Source organism: Macrosteles quadrilineatus, unplaced genomic scaffold, assembly GCF_028750875.1.
Source record: "Macrosteles quadrilineatus isolate MER2022 unplaced genomic scaffold, UCM_ALF_1.0 Scaffold_1__1_contigs__length_201487025, whole genome shotgun sequence".
Taxonomy (NCBI): domain Eukaryota; kingdom Metazoa; phylum Arthropoda; class Insecta; order Hemiptera; family Cicadellidae; genus Macrosteles; species Macrosteles quadrilineatus.
Window position 1 is genome coordinate 46,578,164 of NW_026542594.1, and position 22,597 is coordinate 46,600,760.

Genomic DNA, 22,597 nt, shown 5'->3' on the forward strand with positions numbered 1-22,597 from the left:
TTTTTCTCGCCTCTTTGTCTAGAGATAGTTACTAACATCTTAGAGAAAAAGAATGAAATATTATTTAATTCTTTAGTCTGTCTCAGTTTATGCCAACATTAAGATGTTAGTATTTTACACAAGCATCTTTATGGTTAATTTTCAAACCTCACACTATTTATTACAATATGAATCAATTGTATGAGATAGGCATGAGAATTAATGGGTAGGCCTATAATTTTTAATAAATACCCCCGTCGCAGCAAACCTGCATACTAAGCGAATTCCCATTTACCCGGCTTGATTTCTACTAAAATATTCCCTATAAATTTTCAGATTTATTTCCTATTTAAATAACATTAATTTTAGTGAGTAGTTAGGTTTGCTGCTACGGGGAAGATGTTGAGGTGTGTTTTTTCAATTGAAATATTGATAGCTTAGTATGAAATAAGCCAAATTGCCAAATTTGATTAAGATATATCCATAAACAAGCAAATTAGAACAGTTTATTTATTCTCCATTAGAATAACATGGGAATTTTAAATTTACAATTTTTTAATTTTCTCCGTAGTCAATGAACGTTAAAAAAAACTTCAATATACTAAATTATTTGTTTTTTTAAGCTCTTCAAAATGGTCTAGAGAGAAATTTAGAAATTTAAAGTTTTTAGGGTCAAAAATGATAAAACCCCATTTTTACCCCATAAAACCCCCCATAAACCCCTGATCCCATGGTCCGATTATGCTGGTTCGCGAACTCGTTCGAATAAATGTAGGTTTACACGTTTGTACCAAATTTCATCAAAATCGGATCAATTTTGCTCGAGTTATCGCGCTAACGGACACATATATAAATATATATATATATATATATATATATATATATATATGAATTTGAACGGATGGTGTTTTTGGCCTCTGGGGATCTCAAAACGAAAAAGTAAATCGGTCCCGGGTCTAGGTCTTACCATGAGACCTACGGTAATAGCTTATTCCCTATATGGGAAATTCGCTAAAACGAAACTAATCCTACTAATATTATAAATGAGAAAGTTTGGATGTTTGGATGTATGGATGTATGGATGTATGTTTGTGACAAGTAAACGCGAAAGATACTTGTCGGATTGGGCTGAAATTTGGTACGATGATAACTCATATTCCCGATTAACATATAGACGCAATCTTATCTCAAAAGTCCTTTCGGGCTCCGCCCCAGTGGCCCTGGAGTTTCCCATGTTAACCTTATGAGTAATTATATTTAAAAGGAATAAAAGAATTTTGTCAGCTGTTTCAACTATCCAAGTTGGTTCTATGATATTGAATAGCGTTAAATGTTACAAGGTTTACCAACAGGGCGCAGTACTATTATTTTTTTTAACATTTATGACTACATCTATTATTTCCTATAAAGGCCACAAAGGTTAAATTTTGTTTTTAAAAGGCTTATGTGTTACTATTTTATCAACAGATGTAAATATCAAAATGTTTCTATTTCGTGGTCTCTTCCCGTTGCAAAGCACGGGTACAACAGCTAGTACATTATACAAATCTCCTTGTTTAGGCCTACCAAGCCTTCCCAAGCGCGAACTCAACGGGTGTGTTGACCCGGATACCCGTGTACTTGCCCTTGAATGTAGGCCATACACAAGGCTGTTTCCGCATAGCATTCAACAGCAGTGTCAACTGTCAACTTATTAACACAATACATTGGTGAATATTGAACAATTTAATTCTCTGCATCTGATGGTCAGCACCCCCCCCCCCCCTCGTGTCAGTGTTCTCCAAGCTTGCATACAAATATACAAATTGGGTAGAGCCTGAAATTCGGTTACAATTAGATATTGAAAAAGCGTACGATGTTACTCTTATGGAACAGTGTGACATGAGTTAACTCACAGCATGTCTCACTATTTATTCTGTGGTTATCTCAAGATCGACAGATTTCAGGTCCATCGAGAAAAGAAAGAGCTGTATTCTATCTCTTTATTTTATGATGTATGTAAAAATAATAGAATAGTTCAATTTTAAAAGTTATAATGGTTTACGGTTGGTTTTAAATAGGCAATATCTACGGCATGTTGTGAGTAATCTCTGTGGAGACAGCTGATCGTCAATACTCCATAGTTATCCTGGGCTGGAGTGGAGCCGGAATGTGGGACTTAGGGCAGTGGCAGACCTTGGGGGGAGGGCAATGACTCAGTCGTCTGTCTGGAGCTGGAGAATCCTCCAGGAGCGGTCGCCAACCCCAGTTATCCACATCCAGCCATCTTAGCACATAGATGAAAATTACTTCACAAGATTTTGTAGCCTTTAATTGTTTAGTCGAGTAAACGAAATTGTAATGACTCTGTAAATTCGCTGCACTAAACTCGTCGGAATGTTCAGCTCATGCATACATATTTATCGGTGTGATCGAATAGAGCATTTAAATTGCAGCTATTTGATTTCATAGTGACTTCTTGTGAAAAAATTATGTCAATTTTCAATGGGAAGTTAACAAGTCACCATGGCGTTTATATAGCTAACGCCGTGCCATCTAAATTTATAAGTGTTATGCTTATTATGATCCACGTGAAGATACTTGTATTTGACGTAGAAAAAGAGCTTAGTTACAGTTTCATAAATTAAGCACGAATCGATCACATTTAACAAAAAACAACTAACCATTAAAACTAACTATTAATTTAACATGTAATAGTATATTTCATAACAAGAGTAGAAAGTGAGTCATTACATATTTGAGACCATGTTTAAATGGTCGAGAATATGTATAGAACCACTTTCACTCGTGTTTTGAACGTTACTTTTCGCTACACTACACAGAATAATTATTTTCTTCATTACAAAACTCATCTAATTGTTTAGGTTATACCTTCAATTTAAAGTTAATGTTTACTTTAGTTGTTGAAAATTGAAACAGTTGATAAAACAATAACAAACATTTGTTTGTTTACCTCGACAAAATCCAAAAAAGATAGTAAACTATCTCTTGATACCTATATCGTATATAGTATAGTGAAGCAAAGATTTTTACCCTCCGAAAACCGTCAGATCCTCCAAATATTGAAATTCTAGATAAACAGATTGCATGGAACCCTCCTGACCAAGCAATAAAATATTTAGGTGTATACTTCGACCGAGAGTTAAATTGGAAATTTCATACTATTAAAAAATTAAATTTGGCTTATGGCAGATTATCAAAATTGTTTCCTTTAATCAACAAAAAATTATGTATGTCTATTAAAAATGGATCCCTTCTACACAAAGCACTTCTACGTCCACTATTGTTGTACGCCTGAACCTTCTGAAATTCAGAGACTCCGGCTAAAACCCAGATTTCCTCAAGATATTTTATTATAACCTTTTTTCATTTGTGTTTCATTGGTGGGAGTGTAGGAGCGCTGGCGACCCGGCTTATCGAACTCGTAAGTTAAGGGGTCATTAGAGTGTCGAGGCGAGTGGAGAAGACTACCTGACATAAGCCTATTCTCCCCAACAGTACTATACCGGGTATTTCGCTGGGAGAAAGGGGTGGTCGAGTAAAGAGGGGTGGAAGAAGGAGAGAGAGGGTGAATGTGAGCTGTGGCGAGAGGAGAACAACACGAGAGCGTGGCCGTGTGTTGTATGCACTACAAGTAGATGCAAAGTAGTTTCTAAACAGAAAACAGAGCTTCCAAGAAAGTATCTATTGATTGGCGTTTGAAAGTTAATACTAATGCTAAAATTATAGATCTTTTTTTGTTATATAATTTTAAAAATATATGTGTAGCCTATGAAGCGTATATATACAAAAATATTCTTACCTACAGTTGGATTTTTTAGCTAGAAGCAGTTAAGGTGTGGTGGAATATCTTTGAAGATGAACCTATTTAGCTGTAGTACGATAATGTGTTTATATGTGTCAAATTTTGAGGTTAAATCAAAACAAACAAACTGGCATTTTGGCAATTAATAATTAAGCATTTAGAGGCCGTTTTGTATTACTTACGAAAGAATTGCCATTTAAGATCAAATGAAATGATTTAGTATATTTCATTGTTTAATTTATGCTTGCGTCCTTGGCCTATTGTATAATGTTATCCTGTTTGTATGAGGTGAACTTATTTGATTAGTGATTGCATTAATGAATTATCAGCAATACAATTAGCTGTTAATTATAATTTAAATGGGTCAAAACGTGAGTCTATAAAGGTTCATCTCGTCATCTCTAGAGTATTTAATTCTGATCTCTAGCATGAAACCCAAAAGGCGAGTCTATGTTTAGATGTTAAGATATTTCAAAACTAGACGTAAATCATAATTACTGTATGTCCCAACGGTTATTTTATGTGTATCCCAGTCACAGCAACCATATTATTCTATTAATATAATGATCGAAATTAATAAACTTATGCAAGAAGATTCAATATTTTAATACTAACTCATATAATTAACTATTATCAAAGCAACCATCACCTATAATTTGGCGGAAATAATTAAGTATCAACTTATTCATTAGCTGATTTGGAATTAGGAATCACGTCTCTATTTCACAGTAGGCCTTAATATTCTATACTGTATATTGCCAAGTAGTTATATAAAAGTAGGCTAGAGTAAGTTTAAAGTATATTTAACTATTGTCAATTCCAAGAATTATTGTGTCAGTTTGTTTGTTTTTATTTAACCTCAAAATTTGACAGGTCTGAACCAGCGAACACAGAATGGTCTGAACCACTGAGCTATAATTCTAACTGGAGGTAGCACTGAATGTCAAAGATGCGTGTCGCCAGCCGCCATGTTTGCGTGAGGTGTGAGTTATAAAGAAGCCATGTTATTGGATGAAAAAACTCACTGCTATACAGACCTAGTTATAGAAGCCATGTCATTGGTTAAAAAAACTCACTGCTATACCAACCTAACAAAATCAGCGACACGCTCTTGACAGACTTCTGCCATGGCAGTGCTACCTCCAGTTATAATTTTAGCTCAGTGGTCTGAACACATGATCACACTACTGCCAAATAGGTTCATCTTCAAAGATATTCCACCACACCTTAACTGCTTCTAGCTAAAAAAATCCAACTGTACTTGTTATAGGACTTTATTAAAGAACCTGGGCAGCATTAGTACATTGGCAATCGAAACATCATTATATACCGTACTGATATTATAACGCTGTAAGTGTGTGTGTTCGTTATTTGTTTAGGACTCAATCAAGAAATGACTCGAATTGGGTTTGAAATTTCGCATGATGATAGATCATTTTATAGGCTTATTATTATTCCTATTTGTGTAACTAGTGGGCGAAGTGGCGCATTGTTGCACACGAGAGAAATGTTTACGCGTGTTCCGTGGGCGAGTGTTGAAAGTTTATCGAGTGCGGCAGAGGTAGTTTGCACTCGTGTTACACATTATATTTTCCCTACAAATCATATAAATAGTTAGTCCTTCAAACATTTTTTTTAGGTTAAGTTAAATCCAAACATCGAACGAAATGGGAAACACTGCACCTTCTGATCGTAGTCGTAAGGCTGTGGTTTCCTAGACGCGTAATAGATGTGCCGCAGGGCTTTTGTCCAGGTCCCAAAATGCAGCTGCCGTGAGTGGTTTCCTAGACTGCGTACAATACACATGGTCGGTGCGTAAAATAAGTTCACGGGAGAGATAACTAGTGGCTACTATGATGTTATACGATGATTTAGATAATGAAATGTATACTTTGGTCAGTTTCGAAGAAGCGTAAGCAGTGAAAAGTACATGATTAGGAAATGTACGTGGCCCTCGCGGAAGTTTAAACCGTAATATTAAAGCAAACATGTCAATTTAAAATGTAAAAAATAAATTATAATTAAACCTCTCCAACTTTGCTTTAACTGTTATTATATTTAGGCCTACCTATTCGGAATTTACCGAATTTACGAAATACTGTAGTATATTATTTACGAGTATAACTGCAATAAGCATTTCATACTTACGCCAGCCCCGTAAGAAGGACGGGTACTCTGCTAGTAATTAATATACTGTAGGATTATTACTAAGATGTTCAGGGGTTCTTAAAATAATTATGGGGGCTCTTATATTTGGGAGTTGGTGTTGTGCTGGCTTGAAAAGAATATTTGTCAACATTAGGTTTATTTACAAATTACAAATATGTGAGGACAAATTAAGTGTAGGGAACATTTAATAAGGGAATTAAATATTAAAATTACACATAATGGGGAAATTAACACTACCTAACGAATGATAAGAATGTAATACTATAAAAATGTTAATTGTATGAACAACGTACTTCCATAATATGTCATTTCAACAGACAAATTCAATCTTATAATAAAATAACGTACTCCCGCCGCAGTAAACCTGCAGACTAAGCTAATTTTCGCTTACCTAGCAAGATTTACACAAAAATATTCCCTTAAAACTGTCTAATGACAGTGATTTAATGATTACCTAAGTTTGCTGCTAAAGTGATAGTAAAGAGGTGTGTTTGCTGGTTAAAATGTCGATAGCTTGGTATGAAATAAACAAATTTCCCCGATTAGTATCCGTCAATGAACAAGCAAACTACAACAGTTGATAAAAAAAAAAAAAAAATAAAAAAGAGTAATATTTACTTTACCATTTTTATTGAATTTTATCTCCCCGTTAGGCGTACAACCAACGCTTTGTGGTACTAAATGATTTTTTTTATAAGCCCTACAAAATGGTTTAGAAAGAAATAGAAAAACTGTATGTTTTAGGGTCAAAAATGGGAAATGCCTATTTTATTATTTAACGAAAGTTTACACGTTTATACCACATTTCATCAACATCAGATTATATTTGCTTGAGTTATCGTGCTGACGGACATATATCTAAAAATGTGGACGGGTGGTGTTTTTGGCTGTTATGACCCTTCAAAACGAAAAAGTAAATCGGTCCTGGGAGTCTTACAACGAGATCTCCAGTAATAGCCAATAGCCTATACCTTTGAATAGAAAATTCGCTTAACAAACTGATCAATCTGTACGGAAACAATAGAAACAAATCAATAGGCATCATTAAACTATTCATCCAAACCCGCGTGATCTTCCAGAGACCGCTCATATATAACTAATTTTTGTTTCAAGGCAAAGCACAAGAAAATTCACAACCGAATGTTGTATATGCAACACTAGTTACTAGGCCTGCTTATTGTTTTAAATTTAATCATCATTATTTAAATACTTTAATTATTAAAGATACTTTTATTGTGAACTCAACAAGGTATATAAAACTATTTATTGTTCTTATGAATTTGATTGACTAAATAGATGATAAATTATATAAAACAATATTCACAATAACAAATATACAATAATAATGAAGTGATAATAAAATTCCCAAAAAAACACAGCTAAGTTTTTGGTTTTTATTGTAAAATAAAACAGTGCACTAAGGGAGTAGAAAATATAAAGGCTAGAAACAACTATGTATTATAAACTATTTGGCAATTTCCTGAGCCGTCCATATATTACTCATGCTTAAGTTTGATTTAAGACGGAAATAGCTAGCTCATTTCCTGAATCGTCTTTATGCTATTACTCTAGTGATTCAAAGAATTGGCTGCAATACATTTTGTTTAACTTAATATCTCAACAATAAGAATTCAATTCTAGGAAGGTCACTATCCCATCAGTTGCCCTCTCAGTAACGGAAGTGTTTCCTCCTCAAAGCCATTGCCCTTTGCACCCCTCCCCCACCGGGGCACCAAAGTCATCCTCTTCTCTTACCCACGGGTTAGGTACTTTTTGGGGAGAGAGGTATTCTTGGGGGGAAAGCTAGTTGGTGTGCGAACTGAAGCCTAATGAAGCGTAAAAGGGTTCGACCCCGGATTAGGGCCAGAGCTCGCCAGGCTTCCGTTTCCCCATTGGTGGACAGCCCCTTTACAGTCCGGTCCGCTAAAACAGTGACAATAAGTGCCTGAGGGGCTAGCTATAGCTGACCTCTACCTATGTTAATGTAATTAATATTGCTATTTTGTTTCTTATATTATACCTAACCTGTATAGCAATGTAATGCTGATCGGTTAATAAATTGTTTAAAAAAGGTATAGTATTACTTTTGCATAGTAAGTAAACGATGTAATGATATATTTTCGCAGGTGATAAACATGTAACGAAAACATGTCATTTCACAATAGTGTAGTGAAGAATTTATATTGCCAAATAATAGTAAGGCAGGTAAACGTGATACGTATGTAATTTTTGATAAATAACAATTGCAACATACACACTACATATTTACAAGTGTATAATGATTTATTTGTTTATTTTTTGTTGTGAAATAGCATAATTCGCTTATTAAATCCTAATCTCTGTTGTACACGCAATCAATCTTCTTCTGTAATCACGTTAATGCTGATCTTCCCGTGCGGTACCGGGTTAGAATAGCACCGCAGCCTTCTCGGGCTTGTCGTAAGAGGCGACTAAAAGGGTGACCGACCAACTCACTGGGAGTCCCTGGGAGTGCCCCTGTTGTGTTGCAGGGGTCGATATGTGCTCTGCATTGCCGATGGGTATTCTCAGTGGGTCGTGAGAAGCCAGCCACTTCGGTCCTTGGTCAGGGAGTGCGGCATGGATGTAGAGGTCGGGCTCTGCATTGTGACGGGCGACCCCCGGCACGTCAGGTATCTGGTGCTGGGCAAACGGAGGTCAGGCCCCGGGGAACTGGGGTAGGGGTTTTTGTCCCCGAGGGTATACCCGTTCCTGATTCCGGGCCGCTCCTTGCCGCACGATGCGCCGGAATAAACACGATGGCTTTAAATAAAACCCCTCATAACACATTTTTGATTAAGAGCTCAAATGAGCCAGAAAAGACGTTGGAAGTGGAGCGGAACACTTTTGTGCGTAGCTCCAAGGTGCAGCGGTCGCCACCACCGAAAAACGTGAGGACATCTCCCCCACCTGCCACCTTCAAATGCACTATGGAGTTCCCCCATTTAGGAGCTCCTTCGGCAAGTGGAGCTGGGAACGGTGCGGAAAACGTCGGAGATGCAGGTGTCAAGCTGGTGTTGCCAGCAACTCTCCCCCACTCTGCCCGTTCTGCTGTAGGGATGCCGGAGGAGCCATTCAAAGCACTGTTGAGGTCGGAAGGCTCTGAGATGGTGCTTCTGCGTCAGGAATATCTTGACGTAGAGAGTGATATTGAAACCCGGCTCCAAGATATGGAAGCTACGATCAAGGCTATGCTGGACACCTTCCGGACCCAGAAAGCCGTAAATCAAGTGGTCAAAAACGGTATGGCCAAACTGGAGGATGACCTTGGCTTCGTTTTTGCCTACCGGGTGGTGAGTAAGGCAGCCATGGAGAAGATTGCCGAGAAGGTTGTGTCTCTGTCTGACGAAAGAACACTGCCTTCTAAGAAACGTAAAAGGCCTTCCACATCGGACAGTCCTCAAAAAAGAGAAGAAGGCGTCCAAACCAAAAGGACCACGGTAAAGGCCAAGGCAACTCAGACTGACCTATTGTCTGCTGTGCCCAGATCCTTTTCGGACATAGCTGCAGCTCCTGTAAAGAACTAACAACCACAGCTACCTACGACCCCCCTTCAGGGAAGTTCCCGAAAGGGGTCAGTCGTAGAGACACCTTGGGCTGCGTGGGAAAAACGTCGTTCCCGAAAGGAGAAGAGGCAGTTGAGGCGGGCGGAGGTCGCCTCTATAAAGAATGTGGCAGTGAAGGCACAGCCGACCGGCGAGGCCCAAACTGGCCCGGCTCGGTCTCTGCTCCGTAAAAGTCCCGACCAAAAAAGCCCAGGATGGAGGCAATCCTGGTCAAGCCCTCAGGGGGGAGATCTTTCGCCGAGGTCTTGGGTGCAATTAAGGCCAAGGCTAAGCCAGAGCAGACCGATACGGTTGTACGGTCGATTAGACGAACCCGGGACGGGGACGTTCTCCTTGAACTGGGTAAGTCGAAAGACAAAGCAGCCTTTACTGCCGAACTGAAGGCAGCTGTTGAAGGCCAGGGCACCGTCCGTGCTCTTGAACCAAAGACATCAGTCGAGGTTCAAGACATTGATTGTGTGTCGACGGAGGTTGATGTTGTTGAGGCCCTGAAGAAAGCTGTCCCCGAGCATGGCGGGCAAACGGCTTTCCTTAAGGTGTGGCTCACAAAACCGAACAGGAGTCAGCAGCGGATGGCGGTCGCCGAAATGGCAGACGCACATGCCACGAAGGTGCTGGGACTCCAGCATCTGAGAGTCGGCTGGGTCAACTGCAGGCTCAGACGGAGAGTGGAAGTGAAGAGGTGTTTTAAATGCCTCTGTTTCGGCCATTCCGAAACTGCAAGGGACCCGACCGAAGCAAGAACTGCCTTCGGTGCGGGGAGGTCGGTCACGTCCGTAACGACTGCCAAGTCGAGTCCTGTTTCCTTTGCAAAGAAAATGGGCTCGCTGACAAACACTTGAAGCATATAGCTGAGTCTGGACAGTGTAGTGTATTCAAATCTGCACTACAGCAAGCGAAAGTCCTTTCACGAAGATAAGAATCCTTCAGTGCAATCTTGAGCGGTCCAGGTCGGCTGACGCACTTCTATGTCAGCTTGCCCTAGAACACGATGTCGACGCGCTCTTAGTCAGCGAACAGTACCAGTACCGTGATAGGGACCCATCTTTTTGGTTCCCTGATAGTCTTGGTACTGCTGCATTCTGGGCGCGTAATGCAGCGAAAGTACAAGTACGGGGTCACGCGAAGGGCCGAGGTTTCGTTTGGGTTCGGTGCCGGGATGTCACTTACTTTAGTGTCTACCTCACTCCCAACGAGGCCATCCGTGAATTTCGTGAGAAGATAGACCGCCTGGAAGAGAGCGTGCGCAATACCACAGGACACGTCGCCGTGGGTGGGGATTTTAATGCTAGGGCTGTCGAGTGGGGAATGACCTTCACCAATTCCCGGGGAAAGTACATTCTGGACTTTGCTGCCAGAGCCGGACTCGTTGTCGTCAACGAGGGAAACACGCCAACTTTCCGGCGCCCTGGGATGCGGGGAACGATCCCTGACATAACCCTTGCATCTGAATCCCTTTTGCCAAGGATCAGAGCCTGGAGAGTTCTGGAGGATTACACGGGCAGTGACCACCAGTACATTATTTTTGATGTCCTGGATGGTCATCAGAGACAAGTAGCCGCGTTTCGTCAAGTGCCCGTTCGATGGAATATTAAAAAATTGGACGTGTCAAAATTCAATGAAGCCATCTTACGAGGAACACCGGTGGTTCCCCCTTAACTAGCGTGGCTCACGCAGAGGTGTTAGTTACATCCATGATGGGACTAATCGTATCCGCTTGCGATGAGTCTATGCCTTGCAGGAGATCCCGGTGCAATAAGCGACCTGTGTACTGGTGGACTGCCGAGATTGCGGAATTGCGTCGGTAAGCATTGTGAGCCAGAAGACTTGCTACCAGGGCCAGAGAACCTGTAGACAGACGTCGTAAGTCGGATGCTTACAGAGTGGCTAGGAGGTCTCTTCGTCGAGCCATCAACTGGAGTAAACGCAGTTGCTGGGAGACATTAAGGGACGATATCGATTCCAATCCGTGGGGCTTGGGTTACAAACTGGTAACCAAGAAACTTGGTACCCGCTCTCCACCTTCCGTCATGGATGGGGCCACTATGGAAAGGATAGTCGAGTCCCTTTTCCCGGCTCACACGTTGCGCCCACTGCGGGATTTATGAAGGGTGGATGACGTACCACTTTTACCAACAGCTAGGCTTGTGCTTGTTGGGAAGGGGAAGGGAGACCCAGACCTGTCATCCTCTTACAGACCTCTGTGTATGTTGGATACGGCTGGAAAAGTCCTCGAGAAGTTGATACGTTCCCGACTGAATTCAGCCGTGGTCGCTGCGGGGGACCTGTTCCCTCGCCAGTATGGATTCAGGATGGGGCGATCTATGGTTGACGCTGTTGAAGAGCTGAAGCAAGCCGTGATGAGAGCTGAGGATTTTAACCACTACTCTCGAAGGGTTGTGCTGCTCGTCACTCTCGATGTGCGAAACGCATTTAATTCGGCGAGGTGGTGCGATATGCTGGATGCTCTGGAGAACACCTACCACGTCCCGGCATACCTCATGCATATCATAGAGGATTATCTCCGGTTCCGCCTCCTCTTGTATGACACTACAGAGGGCCCACGGACGATGAGTGTCACTTCCGGTGCTGCCCAAGGTTCCATACTCGGCCCGGACCTCTGGAATGTCGCGTATGACAGCCTCCTGAGGTATGAAATGCCGGAGGAAACGGTCTTGGTTGGGTACGCGGACGACGTTGCAGTTTTGATAGCTGCACGTAGCGTTGAGCTGGCTCAGCTAAAGCTGAACCGAGTTATGCGTACTATAAACGCATGGTTGACAGACCACGGTCTCTCGCTTGCTTTGAGCAAAACTGAGATCGTGATATTAACAAAAAAATTGATTGACACCATCGTGCCGTTGAGGGTAAGGGCCGTCGAAGTCCAGACCGTTCTTTCTGCCAAGTACCTTGGGTTGGGATTATGGTGGACAGCAAGCTTAGCTGGCGGGATCAGATTTTCCGTACGGCGGACAAGGCCGCTAGGGTGGTCTCCTCTCTTAGCCGGTTGATGGCCAATGTCGGAGGGCCTCGGTCCAGCCGTAGAAGGCTGTTAATGTCTTCTGTCCAGTCCGTACTCTTGTACGGTGCTGAGGTGTGGGCAGACGCTCTAAATAAGGAGGTATATAGGATGCGGCTCGCCCGATTGCAGCGTCAGGCAGCACTAAGAGTTGCATCCGCCTACCGAACAGTGTCCGAACCCGCCGTCCTGGTGGTTGCTGGAGTCATCCCCGTCAAACTTTTGGCGGCGGAGAGAAAAGCAATTTATCAGCACTGTGGGGAGGAACAGGCACGAACAGAGGAACGCACCCGCAACTACCAGCTGTGGCAGGAGAGCTGGGAACAGGAGACTCGGGGACGCTGGACCAGGCGACTGATAAAGCAAGTCCAACCTTGGGTTAATCGGTGGTGCGGAGAGGTGGACTTCTACCTCACCCAATTTCTGACGGGTCACGGCTTTTTCCGGTCGTACCTGTTCAGGATGGGCAAAGCCGTGTCACCCGATTGCATATACTGCCCAGGCATTCCCGATGACGTGGAACATACCTTTTCCACTGCCAGCGTTGGGAAAGGCCCCGCTTGGAGGCTCAACAGTTAGTAGGACTGCTGTCGGTGGACACGGTCATACCGATGATGACGGAGGGTGAGGACAATTGGACCTGTGTGTCACATTACATCCAGGGTATTCTCCGCGCCAAGAAGCTCGACCTTGACCGGGATGCGGTGTAGGTCATGAAGTATCCAAATGCCATAAACGGTGAGAGCCCTGAGGGCTTAGGTAACATGTTGGCCCGACTTGAAGTAATGTGGCAAACAATTCCAGGTCTGTGTCCAACAGAGTAGAGGGGTTTTTTAGTGAGTAGTCTGCGATAGATTCAGGAGTCTCACACTACAGGCTGGCTACCTGTGTGCGTAAAAGAATTTTCCCTCCTCTCCCTTAAAAAAAAAATGTAATGCTGATCGGTTAATAAATTGTTTAAAAAAGGTATAATATTACTTTTGCATAGTAAGTAAACGATGTAATGATATATTTTCGCAGGTGATAAACATGTAACGAAAACATGTCATTTCACAATAGTGTAGTGAAGAATTTATATTGCCAAATAATAGTAAGGCAGGTAAACGTGATATGTATGTAATTTTTGATAAATAACAATTGCAACATACACACTACATATTTACAAGTGTATAATGATTTATTTGTTTATTTTTTGTTGTGAAATAGCATAATTCGCTTATTAAATCCTAATCTCTGTTGTACACGCAATCAATCTTCTTCTGTAATCACGTTCATAAATCTGTCAGTATATGTGCAGTATAATAAGTCCTGACCCTTCCGATCTCAACATACTTATACTTACACATACTTATTACTGGCTACTCATTGTGTTAAGCTATTTTAGCGAAAGAATATGATATTGTTACAAAAGAATTAACACACTTCGCCGCCGGATTTCCATCCTTATACCGCGATGCGAAAATTTTTGTCTGGAACACCAATTTATTATTTTAATATTCTTCATACATATTCTTTATTTCAATCTTGAATCTTTAGTTCATTAATTCACTGAACTCCTTTTTTACTTTCCCTGGTTCGTTCCCGGGTTTCGGCACCAATGTTCAAAATGTATAGTTTAAATTATTTAGCTAATAAAACTCATGTTCTTTTCATTACATTTATTTAGAAACCAATAATCCAGCTGATCAATATAATTATTAAAGTATACAAATAATTGTTCCAATGCATACTAAATCTGCATTAAACCCACAATAAACACTATAATAAAAACTATCTAACATTAAGCTATTTCTTTACTCTGTTTAAGGATTTAGAACATTTTAACTACATAAGCGTATCCGTCTGACGGATTGTTGCCAGCAAAAATACTAATTATATAAATATATGTTTTGTCTCTGCCCGATCCTTGGGATTTACCCAGGCTTTACCCCACCGCGTCTGAGGTATGTGTTGTGATGTTTTAGGTGAAATCCAAGTGAACACAAGAAGCTGCGAGTGCTGGTGGTGGGCGAGCAAGGACCCCAGGGTCGACCCGCAGAAGCATCCAGCTCGATGGGTTGAGGTTGAGGTAGAGATTCCCTCAAAACGAGTAAGCGTCAAATAGAAAAGGTTAGATAACTCTACAATACAGTACAGTGTGTCGCTTAGTCATTCCTTGTATGTTTCAAACTAAAATATTTATCATAAATTTTTGTTACGAACTTCCAAGATTGTAATACAATAACATAAACGTCCTTCAAAATAATTATGTAATAACTTAAAAGTGGCGCCAGAAATAAAAGTTTCTGACTAGGCCTATTATGCATGTTTTTGATTATGTGAATGCAAGTAATCTATCGTAAAAAGTGTAGTAATGAATCATAACTCGATCAAATCATCAGTTTGTGACGAAGTACTTAAACAAAGCTTCACTTCAAACTACCGGCCAGCAGACGACGAGCAGCTGACTGACTCTCCAGCTGTCAGCTGCTCGTTTGTTACCCGTGTCAGCTCTTATGTTCCACGTGTAAAGGTCACTACACCGTGGGAGCGACGTAACTAATTTGAATTTGACTTTCTTATTCTCCTCGGGATTATTTCTCCCAAGCCACCTTTCTTTATTTAATTGATTAACTTGTTCAATTAAAATCCAAACTATACTAAAAACCAACATAAATCAATATTTATTATTTTCAAACCATAAAAACTGTAATACAGTACTCATTACACAATCCCACCTACTATTTTCTCAAAAATAAAAATCACAAAAATAAATTAAAATACCCCCGCCGCAGCAAACCTGCAGACTAAGCGAATTTCCATTAACCTGATTGGATTTACACTAAAATGCCTCCATAAAAATATCACATTTATTTCCTATTTAAATGAAATAGATTTAGTTTCACGAGTACTTAGGTTTGCTGCAACAGGGAGGGTAAAAGTATTTTTGTAAAATGTTAATAGTTTAGTAAGAAATGAAAGTATTTTCCAAATTCGATCAAAATATGTTCATAAACAGGCAAACTACAACAGTTGACTTATTCTCCATAAGAATAAGGTACAATATTAACATAGGAATTTTAAATGTACAATTTTTTGGAATTTTTTCTGTAACCATTAGGCGCACAACAAAGCTTCAATAACCGAATATATATGAATTTGAACGGTTGGTGTTTTTGGCCTCTAGGGACCTCAAAACGAAAAAGTAAATCGGTCCTGGGTAGGTCTTACCATGAGTACTACGGTAATAGCTTATTCCCTATATGGGAAATTCCCTAAAAAAAATAAATATGCAAAAATATGTTGTAAATAAATAATGTTTGTATGTAATTTATATAAACCACTCTGATCCATTTATTATAATTGTAATTTTGTACAAACAGTGCAAGTTAGAGTGATTTAAAACCTACAAAAACCTTGCATTGGTTACATCAATACTATTCAAACTTGTTTATTCTTATCGGTAATGATATGGTAACTCTACAATTTGAAATCGTTTCATAGCAAGAGAGTTTAAGCATGATATTTTATAAACATTGTAAACATTTGCATATCAGTATTGTTAAAAATTCACCAAATCACCACTACTTTGTTATGTAACTCTGACGCACATATTTCTAATTACGGTACTGTGCACTGATGTCTAACTAAGTCTACATCGATAACTTCTCACTATGCAACTAATGATGATGGACAAATTACAAATTATTAGCTGTTCTTTGAGACTTATGTTACTGTTTTAGGTACTTTGTTATGTTAATAATTTTAAAGAGATAGTTTTTGATTGATCTTACTTCCTGCTTGTTCAATAACAATATCAAATCAATAGATCGATTGGTTTATCTTTTGCTGAGCAAACGTTTGTGTCAATGCCAGCAAGTAAAAATAAGCTGACCTCTGCAATAACTTGAGTGATCTTAGTGAAAATCTGCTCTCTGTTAGTAATTCTAATGTAGAATGGCCTAATTTGAATTATTTAATACTTTACCGAATATGCAAAAACTACTTAGAGCAAAAACAGTCAAAAGCATTAAATTTGCCATCAAGCTTCCACAAACTAAAAATTTGTTTAAAAATCAGTTTCAATTTACATTGAACTAAAAAGTCTTCAATTTGCAATGAAAATAATGTCTTCAATGTTAGAGTGGCACTTTTTACCTCTAGATCGTTTTAAATTCATAAATTTTTCCCATTTTTATTGTAAGTTGAATACAAAATCCTTTGTTCCAAAGGTTTAAATGCAAGGTATTTTACATTTATTTTCACTCACGGTTTTGTTGTTTGTTTTGACTTATGGTTTTGTGCCAGAATTTACCTTATGTTTTCTGGCTTTCGTTTTAATGAATTTATTAAACTAGTCAGTACTTATTGAAACAATTTTATCTTAACATAAATATTAAAGTTTCTTTATGGCCTTTGAGTAAAGCTCTAATTTTATATAAAATAAACTAGCTATAAAGAATGACCAAATATTTTTATCTCCCTTACCATTTCATATTTCTTTTGATGGTACCAAAAAATTAAATTGAAACCCTAAAAACTACTGTTCTTAGATTATTCTAAGCAAAAAACTTACCTGGATTACTTAAAAAAACATTAAGTTAATAAAAAAACCTTATTGAAGTACTTATATGAATAAAGTAATGATAGTGACTAAAAACAAAAGGGTTTGAAATAAATGTTAATAATTTGAATAATTTATATGTTTTATAATGTACAAAGTAGATATATTTTGGTTTTGATTGAGTTATTGTGTAAAAGACCTTTGTGAGAGCATATCCCTTCAAAACAATTACTATACGGATTTGAGTGTAATAAATCTCTGGTGAATGAGTAGGTGGATGAAAAGTTTCTAATACTACTTGTTTACTTCTTACTATATGTAGTTGTTCTTCTTTATGGATGTTTCAGTGGAGAGAGCCATGTTGAAGGTGGTGGGAGCGTCCTGGGTCCAGACCCGAGTCACGCTCTTCACTCTCGCTGCCGTTACACTGTTCGGAATACTCACATATTACTACGGTGGAGTCCCTCCGTAAGTCACCGAAACTAACCTATTGCACAGCTAGTCTCAAGTTCAACATATAAACACAAAAAACCCAAGATGTTCTAACAAAAACAATTTATTTATGTTGAAGCCTTCTGGAGGTAATCAATTATAACAGGTTACGTACCTTGAAGTCCACAATTCCTCAGTCGAACTTCCGTTGACTAGTTTCAACTACTAAGTAGTCATTATCAAAACGGAACGTTAAAATATTCCATTCATTGAATGTTGTTATTTAAATTTCTTTAAAATTTGACGACATTCCATGAATGGAATATTTTAACAATCTGTTTTGATAATGACTACTTAGAAGTCGAAACTAGTCAACGGAAGTTCGACTGAGGAATTGTGGACGGCAAGGTATGTAACCTGTTATAAAAACTATTTAACTTAATAAAAGTAAGTTTATGACAATCAATCTGTCAAATACAGTACAGTAGAGGGAAAAAATCTAACTAATTTCTGCCAATAGAAGGAACAGTTCTCATAAAAAAATAAGTAGTAAATTGATTGTAGTACTTGCCCAATGGATCCAAAGGTTGCTGGTCTGTTCAAGGTTTGACTATCATACTTCTAATAAGAGCATTGGTTTGATTCTGGATCCAGTTACCATATTAATTAATTATTAAATGCTAAATTCTCAACATAAGGTGGTCATATTAACAAAATCCAAGTTTGGACCATTTCTTTAAGAAACTCCTGTTGTGTAGGAAACATGTATCTAAATATATAAAAGGCAAAGCCCTCACTGACTGACTCACTCACTCACTCACTCATCACTAATTCTCCCACTTCCCATTTACCTAGGAGGCTGAAATTCGGTACACAGATTCTTTGGGCATTAAATAGAAAAACTAAGTAGTTTTTATTCTGATCGGGCTTTCGGGCTCCGCCCCAGTGGCTCTGAAGTTTCCCATATTAACCTTATGATTTTTCATATTTAAAAGGAATTTCTTAACAGCTGTTTCAATTAAACAAGTTGGTTCTGTTCTATGATGTTCAATAGCATTAAAGTTACAAGGATTACCAACAGGGTGCAGCACTATTATTTTTTTAAACTTATGACTACAGCCAATTTGCAACCAAAAGGTGAGTGAGCGTAGCGAACGAACTCCAACCAGGACGTGATTGAGCCATGCGAACGAGCTCATTTGTGAAGTTAAACGGGGCAAAGCCCACGGGTACAGCTAGTCCCAAATAAAAAAAAAAACACAATAAATAAGATCTTGTTTCTACATTGTCAAATTTGACTATTATTAAGTTAAATAATGAAATCTAAATATATAAAAGGCAAAGCCCTCACTGACTGACTCACTCACTCACTCACTCATCACTAATTCTCCCACTTCCCATTTACCTAGGAGGCTGAAATTCGGTACACAGATTCTTTGGGCATTAAATAGAAAAACTAAGTAGTTTTTATTCTGATCGGGCTTTCGGGCTCCGCCCAGGGGCTTTGGAGTTTCCCATGTTAACCTTATGATTTTTCATATTTAAAAGGAATTAATGAATCTTAACAGCTGTTTCAATTAAACAAGTTGGTTCTGTTCTATGATGTTCAATAGCATTAAAGTTACAAGGATTACCAACAGGGTGCAGCACTATTATTATTTTTTAAATTTATGACAACATCTAATTTGCAACCAAAAGGTGAATTAGCGTAGCGAACTTCAAACTGGAGGCGAGTTAGCGTAGCGAACAAGCTAACCTGAAGGCAAGTGAGCGCAGCGAACGAGCTCCAACCTAAAGGTGAGTGAGCGTAGCGAACGAACTTCAACCAGGACGTGATTGAGCCATGCGAACGAGCTCACTTATCAAGTTAAACGGGGCAAAGCCCGCGGGTACAGCTAGTAAGTTATATACAAATAATTACTATTATTTTTCAATATGCTGTAGCATTGACATTAGATACCAAAGTAGATATTCCGTCTATGTGGACCAGGTGTTCCTAATTTTTCATTGAAAAATAACATAGTTGGGTGAGCCAGCCCAAGAGAATGATCTAGAGTCAAACTCTACAGTCTACAGCATTTCCTAACTTATTTTTTATTGCTAACCAAGTTGATGCCTCATAACTCATAACAGTTGCTATAGTTTACAATAACTCATTCTAATAGTTTGACTTGGTAAAACAGTGTATTCAACAGAAATTGGTGATTTAGATCAGCACAATCTGTCAGCAACAACTTTAACATGGGGATGGAATGTCTAGTTGTGTCAATAGTCAAATGCTGTAACAAGGCTCCTCTAATACAAGGCTGCGTTGATGTGTGGCAATGTCACTCCCACCGGCCTAAGTTGCCACATGGTAACAACAGTTATAACTAGGTGGCGTTCGCAGAGGCATCCACAAAATTGAGTGGAATCATCAAGGGTTTATATTATATTTTTATTGTCATACTGCAGTAAAAACAGTCGTTTTTAATGCATGGGTTGCGGGTCTAAAGTAGCATTTTTACTCTTTAGTGAGTAAAAATCGTTTTTAGCCTATATGGGGTAAAAATCAGCTGTTGTCAACTCAGTTGTAAATTTCTATTGTAAACGATTGCATGTATCGAAATATGTATCGATTCGTGCTTCGTAATCATTTTAACCTACAGTCTACAGTCTCTTCCCATAGCATTTTAGCATTGCAGATACATTAATCCATTCCCACGCTCAACACTGCTCATCTTTACTACTTCCTTCACCACCCCCTACGTCGTGGACCTGTTTCCCTCTCTTCCCATAGCATTTTAGGATTGCAGATACATTAATGTAATTGCTAAAGACAGTTCCCACACTCTACACTGCAAGCCTTACTACTTCCTTCACCATTTTTCCTACGTCATAGACCTGTTTCCTTCCCTTTTCATAGCATTAAAGTATTAGATACATTTATCAAACTGCCCAAACGGTTCCCACACTCCGCACCACTAGCCTTTACTACTTCTATCACCATTTCCTATGTCATGCTTCCATCCCTTCTCATAGCATTTCAGCATTGCAGATACATTAATCTAACTGCTACAAACGGTTTCCAGTTCCCACACTCCACACTGCTCTCCTTACTACTTCCTTCACCTCATCTTACGTCGCGGACCTGTTTCCTTCTCTTCCCATAGAATTTTAAGATTGTAGATTAGATACCTTAATCTAATCGTCATAAACAGTTCCCACACTCCGGACAGCTCGCCTTGACTTGACTACTTCTTTCACCGATTCCTACGTCTCGGACCTGTTTCCCTCCCTTCCCATAGCATTTTAGAATTGCAGATCCCTTAATCTAATTGTCATAAACAGTTCCCACACTCCACACTGCTCTCCTTACTACTTCCTTCACCTCATCTTACGTCGCGGACCTGTTTCCCTCCCTTCCCATAGCATTTTAGGGTTGCAGATACCTCAATCTAATCGTCATAAAAAGTTCCCACACTCCGGACTGCTCGCATTTACTACTTCCTTCACCACTTCCTACGTCACGGACCTGTTTACCTCCCTTCCCTTAGCATTATTGGATTGCAAATACCTCAATCTATTCGTCATAAACAGATCCCAAACTCCGAACAACTCGCCTTTACTACTTCCTTCACCACTTCCTACGTCACGGACCTGTTTCCCTCCCTTTCCATAGCATTTTAGGATTGCAGATGCCTTAATGTAATCGTCATAAACAGTTCCCACAATCCGGAGAGCTCGCCTTGACTACTTCCTTCACCACTTCCTACAGCGTGGATCTGTTTTCCTCCATTCCCATAGCATTTTAGGATTGTAGATACCTTAATCTAATCGTCATAAACAGTTTCCACTCTCCGGACAGCTCACCTTTACTACTTCCTTCACCGCTTCCTACGTCACGGACCTCAAGCTAGTGTCGTCATTTCACATTTGATTATATTTATAATCCATACCGTTTCTGTTCTAATATCTGTGGAGGAGTGTTATCAGCTATTAGCGAATTTCCCATATAGGGAATAAGCTATTACCGTAGTACTCATGGTAAGACCTGGACCCTGGTTATTTTTTCGTTTTGAGGTCCCTAGAGGCCAAAAATAGCATCCGTTCAAATTCATATATATATATATTTATATATGTGTCCGTTAGCGCGATAACTTGAGCAAAAATGATCCGATTTTGATAAAATTTCGTACAAACGTGTAAACCTACGTTTATTCGAACGAGTTCGCGAACCAGCATGATCGGACCATGGGAACGGGGGTTTATGGGGGCTTTTATGGGGTAAAAATGGGTTTTTCCCATTTTTGACCCAAAAAACTTAAACTTTTGCAATTTCTTTCCAAACTATTTTGTAGAGCTTAAAAAAACAAATAATTTAGTATATTGAAGCGTTATAATGCGCCTAATGGTTACGGAGAAAATTAAAAAAAATTGTAAATTTAAAATTCCCATGTTATTCTTATGGAGGATAAGTAAACTGTTGTAGTTTGCTTATTTATTAACATATTTTGCCCAAATTTGGAAAATGTTTTTATTTCTTACTAACTACATATTAACATTTTACATAAAAAACACTTTAACCCTCCCTGTTGCAGCAAACCTAAGTATGTGTTAAACTGATTTGATTTAAATAGGGAATAAATGTGATATTTTTAAGGAGACATTTTAGTGTAAATCCAATCAGGCAAATGGAAATTCGCTTAGTCTGCAGGTTTGCTGCGGCGAAGGTATTTCTTTATCTACTGCATTTAAAAGTCAACAGCTGATCATATGTCTTTGTTTATGTGTCAATTACTGCTTCCATAAGGATTACATTGAATCTTTTGAGACCCAGTGGGGCGGATTCCTGAGAAACTTTCTTAACGCCATATAGATGTTGGCACTCACCGATATGGTCTTTATCACCATACAAAATTTTAAAACGATTGATTCAGCCGTCTAGGAGGAGTTTGCGTATTACGAAATGCATAAGAGTCGTCGTATAAGAGCTTCGCTCGCTCCGCTCAAAAAAGTGCAAACATAAACACTGCACAGAAGCTCCTAGTGTAACAGCTGTTTCGGTAGGCCAGGGCTGTGACCTT

At 39.2% G+C, this 22,597-nt stretch overlaps 1 protein-coding gene across 1 annotated transcript in view; it reads left to right on the plus strand.

The window, feature by feature from the left end:
* LOC128982910 (putative phospholipase B-like lamina ancestor) overlaps positions 1-22,597 on the plus strand; it is a 163,987-nt gene that overhangs the window by 32,324 nt on the left and 109,066 nt on the right. Inside the window, exons 2-3 of the mRNA XM_054401976.1 lie at positions 14,521-14,665; positions 17,447-17,567. Of these exons, the coding sequence (XP_054257951.1) occupies positions 17,458-17,567 (110 nt within the window). The 5' untranslated portion in view covers positions 14,521-14,665; positions 17,447-17,457. The remainder of the gene's footprint in view (positions 1-14,520; positions 14,666-17,446; positions 17,568-22,597) is intronic.